We start from the raw sequence: 14,122 nt of genomic DNA, 5'->3' as shown, positions 1-14,122 counted from the left end.
TAAGCTGTAGTGTGGCTTATGGAGTTGAAAAGCTACAAATACATGTAATCTCAGGGAGCAGGTGGTGGAGTCATTGTGCACTTAATTCCCAGAAGAAGGCTGTACAGCCTAGTTTAGCACAAGTTGGGCTTGCAGGGAGAGAGTACCGCTACAAAAGATGAGAAATTGCATCTCTTCACTACCCATCAAAGTTTTAGGGTTTTTGGCTTATTTTATTTTTAAAATTTCTTTCTTTAAATAATCTTGAAATGAGCTCTGTTTTCTCTTTGAATTTACATGGTGATGTTTCTTCTCATCTTTGCTGGCATTTCACAGCAGCTTGTTCACAGCTTTCTCCCAACACAAGAGCAGAAACAGACCTTAAAGCAGAGGATTGTTGTCTTTTTGGTGTTCTTTAGCTCTATATTAAAAGCCCTGGGTATTTTTCTAATCAGGATTACAGAATTAATTTGCATGGTTTATCCTCTGGTATTTTTTTCTGATGGAGTGGAGTTTGCATCTCTTCTGTGAAAATTTTTATGCTGCATCGACCTCGCTTATTTTTTGTTCAGCTGTTTTTCAAGAATCTGTGGATTAAAAATGAAGTTTGCAGAAAGAAAATCCTTCACTTAGGTAATTTAGATAACTAATCAAAATTGCTTAATGTTCTATGGTTTCATTTGGTATCTGTTATGTTTTAGTTGTTATATTTGGACTGAAAATAATTTCATTTCATTAGTATTAATGCAAAGTTCAATGATCAGATTTTCCTGAGAGTGTTTTGATCTTGCTCTCTGCATTCTGAAGTTTATTTATGATTTTTTTTTGTTTGAAATTTGCCTTACTTCAATGGATAGATACAAAGAATACATTTGTAATGTTTGCTTTAGCATGTTGCATGCATATGAGTGTAATAAATTTGCTAATGATGCATATTGATTAATTCTTGTTATTTGCCTTAAAAATATCCAGTACAGGGGTGACCAGGATACAGAATTTCTCCCCTTTGAAAAAATGTTGAGATACTGAAGTGTATTTTACGGCAAAGTAAGATAGGGGAAAAACAAAAATACAGAATTTTGCCTGAAATGAAATTTCTAGGGGAAAATGCATTCCGATAAAGTGAAATCTTTCCTTTTGTTTATGGGGGAAGGTTTGTTTCAGTAGCAACATTTTTATTTGTATATTTGTGATTTCCACATCATAAAATAAATCCTGTAGATCGTACGCAAATAGAATGAATGTATCCTGTAATTTAAGATACCCTCATAAAAAGCTTTTTGAAGCTAAAAAGTCAAGCGTTCCATCTTGGGAATATGAGCTTTCCAGCTTTAGACACGCATTTGGATTTGAACTTCTTTCAATTTGGTTTCAAATATCCAGTGGCATCTTACTTAATTTTCATCAGGGCTGACTGGTAATATTAATCAGCTGCGTAAAGAGAAGCACTTTCTAATGAAAAGAAAGGGAAAACAGAAATAGGGAAATAGGTTTTCAATGTTAAGTTTGGGAAGGAAGTGTCATAAAGAGTTAACAGCAGCATTTTGGGCTTCGTGTTTAGCAGGTGTTGTTCTTGAGGTGTGAACAAGCTGCCTTTCACAGACAGGGTATGTGCAAACATAATATCCTTCTTTGGAATGACAGGAGCTTGGCCTCAATCTGATGTGTAGAAGTTCATGTTCAGGACCTTGGGGGCTGAATTTTCTCAATTTATGTTTTTAAGTCTGATTTTCGGGGAACTAAGCGTTGGCAGGATACTCATATGTGCTGTGCTTGTGTACTACAGTAATGGTCCATCCTGAAGGAAAAGAAAATGAAGTTGTATTCTTTACCCTGGCAGTATATTTGATTTTTAACCTAGAATTAAGTTTGATTTCACTGAAACTGAAAGAAACCGAAATACTTTAGTTCCAGTACATTATAAGCCCTAAAATATCAGTGCAAGGAAAAAAAAGTAAAAAGAAAGAAATATTGCTGTTGGCACAGAAAGAATACTACAGGATGCTGAGTTTGAAGCAAGTTTATTCTAAAACTGGTTAAATAAGAAGTGACAGGCTAAATCTTAATTGTTTCTCTGGGCCTCAGGCTGAGACCATGTAGTGCCTGGGAAATGGAAATGAGGATCTTGAGCTTCATTTCCTGTGTGAGGACAGTAGAAGGATAGAGTTGGTGTATGAGGTTCTGTGATTGCCATTTTAACTTTGATTGTTTTTTTGATTTGACATGGTTGCATTGCTATTGGAATTTCCCACAGAGCAGCAGTTCTGGTCTCTGGATAGTCCTGTTCTATATTTCAAAGCTGGATTTGTTCGTGTTTGTTGTATTTTTTTTATGGTTTGTTTCATTTTGTTTCAGTTTTGCCTTTTTTTATTTTTATTTTTTAGTTTTGATTACTTAATGTAAAAAAAAAAAAAAATACCATATCCACAAAAATGAAAATGTGCAAGACTTGTAAAGCAACTCCCTTCCTGACTGAATCCAGACCATTGCTAAACACAAGTCAGGAGAGATCTGACATTGTATATACTACATGGAGACCTCTGCTGTAAGTGGACACAGCACGAGAAGCACAGAGTAACAATTCTTAAAATCCTTCCCCCCAGGTAGAAGTTATTTGAAGTTATTTTCAGCAGCTGTTTTATTTGGCTTCTTGTGAGCTTGATTTGGTGTGAGTTGATCATCAGCTGCCTGAGAAATTGCTGCTGTGTGTCTGTGTTTCTGGGCTGACCAGTGCAGATACCCATTCAAGAATATTTAGCAGCTGGTTTATGAAGATCTTCTATATGGCTGATATCACTTCCGTAGGTCTGCTATTGGATCCTTTTCATTATTTCTTTATTATTTTATGAAGTAAGAACCACAGGGAAAATTTCATCACAATGTTATAAGCCCTTGAAAATGGAGTTAATAATGAAAATCACAACCGTGTCCCTAAATCTGTTACTAGTAAATGCAGTGCTGGACTAGTAAGGGGAGGGGAGGAATGAGCTAAACAAGAAGAAATGATTTGAAGGAACAATTTTTCCTGTCAAAAAGAGACAAGTTCTTCTGAATTACTTTGAGAGAAAACTTCTCACAAAGTTCATGGAAAAATGTCATTAAAAACTGCTTCCTTGTAGTTTACCTTGCATTATAAGTAGAGATTAAGGTCGTGAACATTACATTGGTACTACCTTTTAGAGAAAATCTACTGCAGAAGCTTCCTACAGCCTTCAGACCAGATAAAACCTCACATTTTAGAAGAAAAAAATAAAGTGGTAAATAAGTTGCTAAACAATATCCTCTGAATTGATTAGTGAATGCTTGTAATCACAAGTGGAGTCTTTCACATGATTTTCCTGTGATCACCACTAATAAGGACAGATATGGTTCATGTCCTCACTCCCCAGCACAGCTGGTGTACTCTTTTCCTCAGGAGAAGCCTAAAAATTGAGTGGTTGAGAGCTGGAGGTGAGAAATGTATTGAAAACTTCATGGAATATTCCTGCTTATAAAAATTTTGCATGAGTTCATCCATTACTCCTGTGGTGCTACTTGATTAAAGCAAATTGGTACACTAAAAAAAAAGGCTGGGGCTTTTAATACTCATTCAAGTTTTTCTGTTATTAAAGCACAAGTGTCTGCTTAGCTTTCACACATTCCAGTAAAGCAGAATTTTAAAATCACAGTATTCCCCACTGCGAAAAGTATGTCAAAATGTAACTCAGCTACATGGTAATATTATGTAACACAAAGACTGTCCTTAGCATTTAAGGGTATTTAAAAATAAAGACATAGCAGTCTTTGTGGCACGGAAATAAAGAGAAATAGCTTCAATTATTCCTGCTTCTTTAAAATGCATACAATTAATACCCTTTCTGTGTGAATTTGATTTTGTGGAGAGAACTTGCACACATTCTATTAGTGGTCATAAGGGAAGCGTTAAATTTTTACAATTTAATGCTAGTAGTGGCATAGTCTTTCATTACTCTGGCCTCATGGAACAGCCTTTGCTGTTCTTTTGCATGACTTTAAAATAGAGGTCAATATTAAAGGATTTTGAAACAAGGGTAAAATGCTTTTATTTTTCTTTTGAGTGGGCCCTTTATTTTAGTATCTATAACAAGAACTGCTCTGTTCTCCAAATCCTTTCTTCCCAGGAAGAGTCAGCAGGCACATTGTGACTTACTTGAAAGTTAAGAGGCTGAAAAGCTTTAGAAGAGACTTTACAATCTCCTGTAAAATGTATGCAGGACAGAATCATAGATTTGGAGCTGTTGGTAGCTCTCCAACATATAAGAGAGAAGCATGAGATAATTAGATTACTCACAAAGTGTTAATCCTGCAGAAAAGAGGAAGTTTAAAAAAATTCCCAACCCTGTTGTTTATACCAGATTAGCTAGTATAAAGAAGCAAGCATGTCTTCTTTCATTGTTTCTTTGAGATGTGTAATCTCTTATCAATTTTACTCTCCCAATGTTCAAGTATGGAAAATGTTCTTATTACAAATACAGAGCCTACCTTTAAATTGTGTTAGCTGCAAAGCACCATATCATCCTTTTAAGAAAACAGTGCTATTAGCTTTCTGTTCTTACAAAAACAGCATTGATAAGACCCAGGAAAACTTGGTAACATGGGGAAAAAATATGGGGCAGAAGAGCATTTTTCCTGGCTAATACCTCTTGCTAAGCCTCTTCCAGCCCAGTTATCCAAATTTAGTTATATCTATAGTAATGATTGTGACTCCATGATATTGACTGATATATTATGCTCCTAGCACATGCAGAAACTGAGTGGACAAAATGGAATTAAGTGGAATCAAATTCAGCAAGCAGAAGACAGTGTTTGTTCCCTTCTGGTACAGTTTACATGAAAGCACACAGTTCCTGCCAACAAAGGAGGTAGGCTCTCAAAACACCAAAAAACTGCAGAGCAACTTGCCTCCATTCATGGATTCATTGATGTGCCAGCTGCCAAGCCCTGCTCTGGACCTGATTCCTGATCATAACTGGTTCCTTAGTGGCAGAGTTGCAGGAATTCAGAAATCTTCCGCTTCACAGACAGACCTATGCATAGAATCATAGAATCATTTAGGTTGGAAAAGACCTGTAAGATCATAGTCAAACCATCGCATAACAATACCAAGTCCACCACTAGACCATGTCCCTAAGCACCACAGGCACACATTTCTTATCACTGCTGTTTGCTACTAAACACTCTCCAGTAGTGACAGAGGAATGGACTAGATCATGATGTTCTGCTTTACATGAAGCAGATATTCCTGTTTAACCATACTGACAATCAAAAAATCCAGAGATTTACTGGAAGCACTTAGCTGAAACCTCTGCTCTGCATACTTGGTCTCTATTGAGCATCTCTTAAAGGTTAGTGCTGAGTAAGAACTACCCTGTTAGTTTCACAAAAGGTGAGACTTTATTTCCTTGTGAAATGGCATATGTTAAACAAAAACTGGGGATTTTTATATGCTTTTCATTTTATAAAGAAAAGTCCAGAGTCCCTGAAGAAAAATCTAAAGGTTAGACTGGGTTTTGTGTTTTGCTTTTTTACCCAAGGCCCCAGATTTAATAAATGGAGTTAAATCGTTGAATTTCTTCAAGTATGGAAGTGATGAGAGTCCAGCACTACTGACAGTAACATAATTTCTGCAGGGGTTAGCATATTGACACTGGTCACTAACCTCAGCATTTTGATTTCTAAGTTCTTCTGCATCATTTCTGCTTAATTACATAACAAGCTCATGGGCTTTCTAGGTTTAAGACCTCTATTTTAGTAATTAGTACAAGGGGGGAATTGCCTTCATAGCTGTTGTGGTTTAACCCGTCTGGCAGCTAAGCACCACACAGCCATTCGCTCACCCTCCCCCCTCCCTCTCTGGGGGAGAGAAATGGCAAAGTGAGGCCCGGGGGCTGAGATAGAGACAGTTTATTAAAGCAGGAAAATAATAATAACAATAATATTAATAATAAATAATAATAATAATGTGTACAAAACAAGTGATGCACAATGCAGTTGCTCACCACCCGCTGACCAATGCCCCAAGCAGCCGGCCCCCCCACCCTGGTTAGCCACCCCTATATATTGTTCAGCATGAGGTCACATGGTATGGAATACCCCTTTGGCCAGTTTGGGTCAGCTGTCCTGGGTCTGTCCCATCCCAGCTCCAGCTGCACCCCTAGCCTGCCCGCTGGCAAGACAGAGCGAAAAGCTGAAAAGTCCTTGGCTTAGTGCAAGCACTGCTCTGCAACAATTAAAACATCAGCATGTTATCAGCACTCCTCTCATCCTAATCCAAAACATAGCACCCTACCAACTACTAGGAGGAAAATTAACTCTATCCTAACTGAAACCAGGACAGTAGCCTGTATTGTTTTCATGTCATATCAAAATATCTTGGTTCCTGCACTTGTAAGTGCAGTAAATTAACTAAAAATAAACAACTGTGGCAGTATGCAGAGGAACAAATGGGCTCAGACAGGAAAGAGAATGCACAGAATTAACTCTCATTTGCTGGCTCAAGCTTATTTCTCCTTCCTGCAGGCATCTGGGTAAATCAGCTTTAATTTACAGGTAGGACCTTACAGCTTAGATGTTTAGGATCCATTGTCACCTTCTATAGGAAACACGTGGGTGTGCTGTGGCTTTCCCTGCAGTAACCTGTGGTTATGTTTCCTGGGCATATGTCGTATGCTCCACCACCAACCACTGAAGAGGTGAAGTGAGTGCCCTCTGCCAGGTAGAAAAGAATACAGAGCTGAACAGTATCTCATGGCTTTCTAAAAGTGTGCGAGCTCTGGGGACAGATCTAGTAGGTTAGGTTATTAACATCAGTGATGCTTATTGCTGGATGTAACAGACCAAACCGCAGTTGTGAGAACAACCTCCCAAAAGTTGTCTGCCTGCTTCTCTTTCTCATTCTGCTTTGAGGTCCTCAACGTAATGTTTTCCATAAATAAAAGCAGTTATAATACTTTTAGGAAAAATTTATTTTTGAGTGTACTAGTGGGCTAATGTTCTTGCATTATGTCTTAATCTGTGGAAATAAAGGCTATTTTTAAAACCTTCCTGTGCAGTTCCAAAGCTTGTTTATGCTTTTCAAAAGGCTGTAGTGTTGGAATTGTAATGTAACAGGGGAGACCAACTGTTTTGATAATAGTCAAAACAAAACAAAACTTTGAGTAATGCCAAGCAGATATTTGCTCAGTAATTGCCTTTACTTTTTGTTCTAGTACCAGACACATAAAAGATACAAACTCTGAAGAACTATTCAGAAGTTAGTATTTTTATGCTCTAACGCTGTAAGGATCTCTTTTGATATAAATGGACAGTAAACAGTTAAGTTTATTTATTGTAGAATCATTCCAAATATGTTGTTTATTTTTTGTTTTAGGCTCCTGAGGACCCAGTCTCTGGATTGGTACTATAATAATGTGAAGAGCCGCTTCAAGTGTTTTGGAAGTGCCAAAGTCCTGAAGAACTTATACAAGAAGCATAGACTGGAAAGCGGAGTTTGTCCTGATGTAATAGGTAAGAACAGCTGTGTTCATGTCTTATTAGTTTACCTACTTTAACACACGAGCTAAACCAATGAAAATTCTGAGATTATTTCAAAAAATAACTTAAAGGTTATATTTTTTTTCAGAAATATCATAGTAGAGAGAGAAAAAGAGGTGAAGTGCCTTAGAGAGTTGTTTTAATAATTCAAAGAATATTTAATTTTAATTATGCCACTGATAATTATGCCACTGCTTCTAACAGCAGAATTGTGATCTTCAGTCCATAAAGTAAATTGCAGTTTGCATTCTAGTCCATGTCCCAGAATTTATCGTAGTTCTGAGTAGGCAATTGATAAGAAAATAATCTTGCATTCAACATTTGGCTTAAGAACATATTTCATGGCATTTGAAGCAAAATTTTGTTAACATTGGATACATTCTATATATGCAAGTTGACCAAAATTTAGATTGTCCTCACTTAAGGCTTTGCTTTCTTAAAGATTTCAAACAGGCCACATTTTATTTTGATTATGTTTGTAAATGGTTAAATGATGCTGTGTTGGTGGCACCCTTTTAAATGAAGAGACACAATCCTTCCTGAACTATTGTGTTAAAAACCCTGTAATAGTAATTGAAGATGTAAAATAGATTAGAAGAAATGGTATTTTGTGTCAGAGTGGTAATTTTAGTGAATTAATCAAAGCACAACTGGCTGAATGTTTGAGATTTCACTGGCTTTATTAGACCAGATACTCTTCTAATGTAATTCCTTCAAAATTTCTACAACAACTGCAATTTTTATGTAGTATTTAATTTGTCTTTTTCTGAAGTTATATGATGGTAAGTGGACTCTCTAATCCTGAGTGAAAATCCTAGGTGTTTCTTATGAATATTGGCATAAAAACTTCTAGGAAGAAATGAGTAATGCATTAAATTCTGATATATTAGTCTTTCTGCTGTCTCTGCAATCAATTCATTTTTCTAGAGAAGATTCTTTAACAGCCAATACACAAATATGTGTAAAGGCAAGAATGTTCATACCAGTCAGAATGGAAATAGGACAGAGGACTTAAAAATTGTGGGGATGGATCCTTCAGAACTTTACTATAATGCGTTGTCTTTCCTCAAGCCGTATTCTAACTGAATTTGTCCCTGAGTGGAACTGTGAACAGTGCAATGGCGAGTTGGAGTGGCATGTGCTTGATCTATGAGACTTTTCTGAGGAAGGCCTTTGAGTCTAAATGTCATTGATAACTTTCTTCTACTCTTCATGTGACTATTAGGTAAATCTTTTGTTCCATTTGAAGATATATGCCAGTATACATGTCTAGGTTTTAGCTTATTTATACAGTGTTGCCCTTTAAAATATATAATCAATTTCAACCCCAAATGCCATATTAAAAGCAAATTCCGCAAACTTAACTTTCACCATGTAAGTTTTATGTTCTAGTAGCTTCTTCTCTCGTTTACAGTACAATTAATTTTCTAGGGCTTTCATATAAAAGCAGTGTGGTGTTTTTTTTTTTTTTGGCAAAAATGGCTGCAATCATGCTTTATACAAAAAGGTAGGAGGAAATATATGGTTATCCCTCTTTGTGTGTGGTGCCACTGTACCTTAAGAGAATATTCTAATCTAATAATATCCTTGCTGTGAATGGGTATTTCTTATACTAACTCATGGTACTGTCTTTTTTTTTTTTTTTTGAGCAGACGGAGGTTTTCTTGAAGGGAGCTTTGAAAATGAAGGAAGCATTTGTGGCAGTGACTCTACATTCTACAGACAGACAGAAGGTACACTGCTAAAAACTCATTCAATTAAAACTCAGTCCTTACACTCTGACTTACTGGACAAATAGCCTAGAGTGTTGATAAGTCTTGTTTACAGATCCAATAGTCTTTTAGCTAAAATGTTTAGCAAGATACTAAAAATCCTCTGTGTTCACATGAACCTTGCTCAGATTTCTTGCTTTTACTAGCCCAAATATTACATGCTTATTCTAACATGATTGTCTTAATGTTCATTATTTGCTACTTCTCTCTTTCTTTCCTATATTTTTTTCATTCTTTTTCTGATATCCTCTTGGTGTTTATAGGAAGCTTATGGATTTTTCTCCTATGACTTCCTCCTAACTATTTTTCTGGATTCTAAGATAAACAGCTTAGAAATACTGTGTTTTATCATGTTTAATATCTAAATTTAACAAGTTAAATAGAAATTGAGATATATTGCTCTCTCTTAAGGTGTTTATTTTGCTATGCATGGTTATGGATTGAGGAAATAAATTTAGCCGTGAACAAACTGAGATTTGAAAATATGTCCAGAATATTGGTCTGAATTTTGCAGTTCTTTATGCAAAATACATGTATATAATGAACACAGTGATTTCAATTTTTTCCTCACCTAGGACACAGCATGATGGATACCCTTGCTGTGGCCTTACGTGTTGCAGAGGAAGCAGTGGAAGAAGCTATTTCTAAGGCAGAGACCTACAGTGACAGTCTGGTAACATTTTCTAACACATTTTGTTAATTTGAACAGAACAATCATGTTTTTAATTCGGGTAGTAGTATGAAAACAGGTAGATACAAAAGAGAAAGGAAAAAAAAAGTGACGAAGTGTGCATCACCTGCAGAGTTAGGTATGAGTTTTACAAATTTGCATTCAAGATGTATGCTGTGTTTCAGAAGGTGATGCATGATGTAAGTACCTGCAATTTCTTCCCACAGTACAGCATATTACCCACCTTCTGATCTATACAATTTCTGTGGAAAGGCCATTTTTATGTGATCTTAGCATCTACAGATAACTGTCTTCATGCAGGACAAGCAGAACGAGGCTTGCTACTTGCAAGAACACAAGGAGGACCTCATAGAAGAGCTGGCCACAACCATCATGCAGAAGGTATGGCAGGCATTTTTTCCATAGCTTGTTCAGTAGCCAAAACATAGTTCTTTAGTCTGGTGAGCTGTGGTTCTGCTAACAGAGAAGACGATGACACTATTGTAGTAAGTACACAGTAAATGACAAGTTGCAACTTGAACTAGAACAATCTAGGCTTAATCAACTGTATCTGACAGAGAGATTAATCTATAAATAAGCTTAATCCAGTGCCTAAATTGATGGCCTACACCCTCAGAGCTGAGACGTAAGATTCCTTCAGGTCTGTGATATGCTTGCTGGGAAAACGAGGACCCTCCTTACTAGGATTCTATGTATATACTTCAGTTCCCAAAAGGCACAAATTTTTTCCACTATAAAGGAGCAGGCATTTGACTGTACCAACTCTACTGAACTCTGCATTTAGAAAACATAAGAAGAAAACATTAATCATTAAAGTACAATTCTGTTAAGGATTCTATGAGAGAGATGCAAAATACACAGAACCCTGATTTGTGTGGCATTTTTGGGGAAGCTTGGTCTTCTGACTGTAAAGCTGCAGTTGGCTCAGATGCAGGGCCAAAATGGAGGGCTAGTGGGAACAAATACCCCTTGAGTTTGTCTGGACAGGCTGGAGCAAGGCAAGACCAGACATAAACAGAGTGATTCTGAGTTTTAGGGATCAGTGAAGCAACCACTCTGCTTATTCAGTCTGCCTCCATGTGAACTAAGCTCATTATCACATCTATATATGCTCAGTGGGAAATGATTTCTCTTCTTTTTTAACAGGGATATTAGAAGATCCATTCTCCTTATCAGGAGATAGTCCAAATGTCCAAAGTCTGTATCAGCTAAACTTGAATTGCTAACACTTTTATCAAAAGTTGCCTAACGAGATCTTTTATGCTGTAGAATAATACCCTGTATATGTTTTAAACAGGAGCCAGGAAAGTTGTGGAAATCAAGTGTAGCAGGAAATAATCTGTCAGTGTAGGGTGGTAGGTAATTTATATGATGTCTCTCTCAAAACAGTGTAGATTTGCAAAAACAAAAATAGTGTCTAGACACCTAAAACCTCTTTGTTTTCAGTAGAAATATGTCTAGATGTCATGGGAGCCTTTGAAATTCCCCTCATATATTGTATTTTATGTTTCTTTGCAAGCATTCTTTATCTGAGAAAATACTTGACATTAGATGCTGCTAATGTTTAAAGTGTTACAGTAGCAACATTTTTCCATGCTTATTTAATTCACCTCTAATAATCCTACAGGCACTGATTATGATTTATTGTATTGCTGCTTATATGCTTGCAAGCAGTGTGACATTAGATGAGAAACCTGCAAGCAGCTTGTCAGAATCATCCCTGCATGAACTGTGAAAAAAGCAAAGGGAAACTCCAGTGTTCTTTCTAGGTAGTTTGCCTTGACACAGAGTTAATGTGATGTTCTAAAAATAAAATAAAATAAAAAAAGTACTTTTTTTTCTCTCTCTCTCTGTCTCCTGTGCTCCCACCCCACCTACCCCAACCTTACAGATTATAAAGAAGCAGAAAAACAAAACCAAGCAGGCTGAAGCTGACTTTGAATGGCCACCATCCAGGAGCAGTGGCCTGGCATCCATTGCTGTTTCGGATCAGAGTATGCTGACTTTTCCAGGGAGTCGCAGGGGATCCTACACATTATGGGTAAGTGACTAAATACAAATATTGATGCTTTCTGATGCACAAAACTGGAATATTGAAATCCTGGATTACTATACTTACTGCCTCCTAGAAAGGGTACATATAGATTTGCAGAGAACAGCAAAACATAATGCTCAGTTGCTTGATTTCCATAGCACATCATGGGCTATGGAAGTACATCAGAGACATTGACTTGCATTGGTGAGTGTGTTAGGGAGAACTGAGATCATAATACAAGGGAGAACTAAGATCATAATACAAGCAGTCTTGCTGCTTGATTTGAAAGCTAACAGGATGCCATGCCTCAGTGTTTATTCCCTAAAAGTTTTTATGCTTACTTAGATTTAATTTAGATTTTTGCTGAATGTTATGTCTTCTTTTGTACAGTGTTAGATTTCTGTAAATCATATTTTGTACCTTAGCCATCTTAAAGAAAACAGTCAATACCACAATAACAAAGAAGTAAAAACTTTAGAGCACCATTTATGCCTTTCACTGAAGAGTGTTTCTTCCTCCTCTCACTTATTTCTCAGTACAGTGCCTTTAGTTCCTGCTTATAAAGCTGAAGAAAATCTGACAAGCTGCATTAGTAACATTTTAAGAAGAGCAGCAAGGGAAAATAAGTGAAAATAAGCCATAGGCTTGGATAGGCTGTTTCACAATAGTAGAACAAAGACAGTGGCAGATGAGTTCCAGTGAATTTTGATACACTGGTTTAAGCTGCTGCTCCCAGACGTCCTGCTATTGCACTCATGTGTGCTTTCCCCCAGAGCAAAGCCATCAGAATTGAATGTGCGTTGTGTCTTAGCTCCAGTTTAGTATGCTAGCTTATGCTGCCAGTGAAAATAGATTTACACCAGAATCTAAGACTGTGAGCCAGAACTACTGAGATATGTAAGGGAGTATCTTCCCCCATCTATTTCTAAACTGGAGGAGTAATGCCTTTAAGCTGTGGCTGTTTACTGAGCTATCACAAGTCAGAGTAAGCATGTTTAAGTGCTTTGCTCCTAGGCAACTTGCTTGTAGTACATAGGAGCCAGGAGAGGGAGAGTTGATTTTCTCTCTGACACAACCAAGCTTTCTTTCTGGAGTTTAAGGACAGAGCCTAGGGGAACACACTTTTCATATCCTCAGTTATTACATCAGAAGCTTGTTGCTATTTTGAGTTTGGAGAGTTAAACTTGAACCCAACACGTTTTGAAATTCTGTTCCGAAATAACAAGTTTGAGTCTCAAATTTTCACCAGAGGGAGGTTCTCCTTTCATTTGAGAAACTGTAAACTTTGTGGAGGTAGACATCCACAGGTAGACCCGTGGAAAATGTTCATGCTAAGGTGAGAACAGCTGCAAAGAACAGTTTCAAAACTTCTGCAGCTATCAGTCAATATGAGAGATTCAGGTGTGCTAAGTGGTTTATAAAAACTGTACCTCTGAAAAGTTTCTTTTTCCAGATTTGTCACATTTTGGTTCGTCTTCCATTAAACCAAGTGCTCCAGATTCTGTAAACCCTTCCATAAATGCAGCTTCTACATTTTGCTTTGCTAGTGTTGATTTATTGTTTGTTTTTGTCCTTTGAAGTATGCATGTGTTTACTTTTGCTTTGTTTTAAATAGAGAGGAATGAGCATAACTAGACATCCTCAGAAAACTAGAATAAGCCCAGTAGCTGATGTTGATGCAGTTATGTTAGCCTGCTAGGAAAGTGTACTGAAAGGCAACTTGTACAGAGCAAGTATAAAGCAGTTACTGCCTGTTTGATGTTCAGCAGCAGCAATGGAACAATCCAAATTCCTTTTTCTAAGCTTGCTTTTATTTCAACTTTGCCTTCATACAGCTATGAATGGTAAGCATGCATCTGTCAGTAGATTTGGAGGACTGAATTGCATCAATTTCTCTTCTGTTTATCATTTGAGAAAGTTACCTTTTCTGTCAAAATTATTGCAATACTTTTCCTTTCCAAAACAAAAACTATTCTAGAGAAGCAGTTATAACTATGTCCAGATGCACTTCCCAGGAAAAGCTCCTTACAGCCTTGTAGGAGGATTTTGGAGCTCTTGAGTCCAAATGTGTGACAGAAAATCTTCATGGGCTCC

At 37.0% G+C, this 14,122-nt stretch overlaps 1 protein-coding gene across 2 annotated transcripts in view; it reads left to right on the top strand.

The window, feature by feature from the left end:
* Window positions 1-14,122, top strand: part of LOC140001011 (rab effector MyRIP-like) — a 153,430-nt gene that overhangs the window by 93,832 nt on the left and 45,476 nt on the right. The window contains exons 1-6 of one of the 2 annotated variants that reach the window (XM_072032165.1): window positions 4,756-4,859; window positions 7,367-7,503; window positions 9,183-9,263; window positions 9,878-9,975; window positions 10,294-10,374; window positions 11,885-12,034. In XM_072032165.1, coding sequence (XP_071888266.1) covers window positions 4,828-4,859; window positions 7,367-7,503; window positions 9,183-9,263; window positions 9,878-9,975; window positions 10,294-10,374; window positions 11,885-12,034 — 579 coding nt within the window. In that variant the 5' untranslated portion in view covers window positions 4,756-4,827. Of the gene's footprint in view, window positions 1-4,755; window positions 4,860-7,366; window positions 7,504-9,182; window positions 9,264-9,877; window positions 9,976-10,293; window positions 10,375-11,884; window positions 12,035-14,122 lie in introns of those variants that run through there. The other variant, XM_072032164.1, reaches the window with a different exon arrangement.

This window comes from Anas platyrhynchos, chromosome 36 (assembly GCF_047663525.1).
Source record: "Anas platyrhynchos isolate ZD024472 breed Pekin duck chromosome 36, IASCAAS_PekinDuck_T2T, whole genome shotgun sequence".
Classification (NCBI taxonomy): domain Eukaryota; kingdom Metazoa; phylum Chordata; class Aves; order Anseriformes; family Anatidae; genus Anas; species Anas platyrhynchos.
The sequence above is the reverse complement of the archived record's forward strand: the minus strand, read 5'-3'. Positions and strand labels throughout refer to the sequence as shown.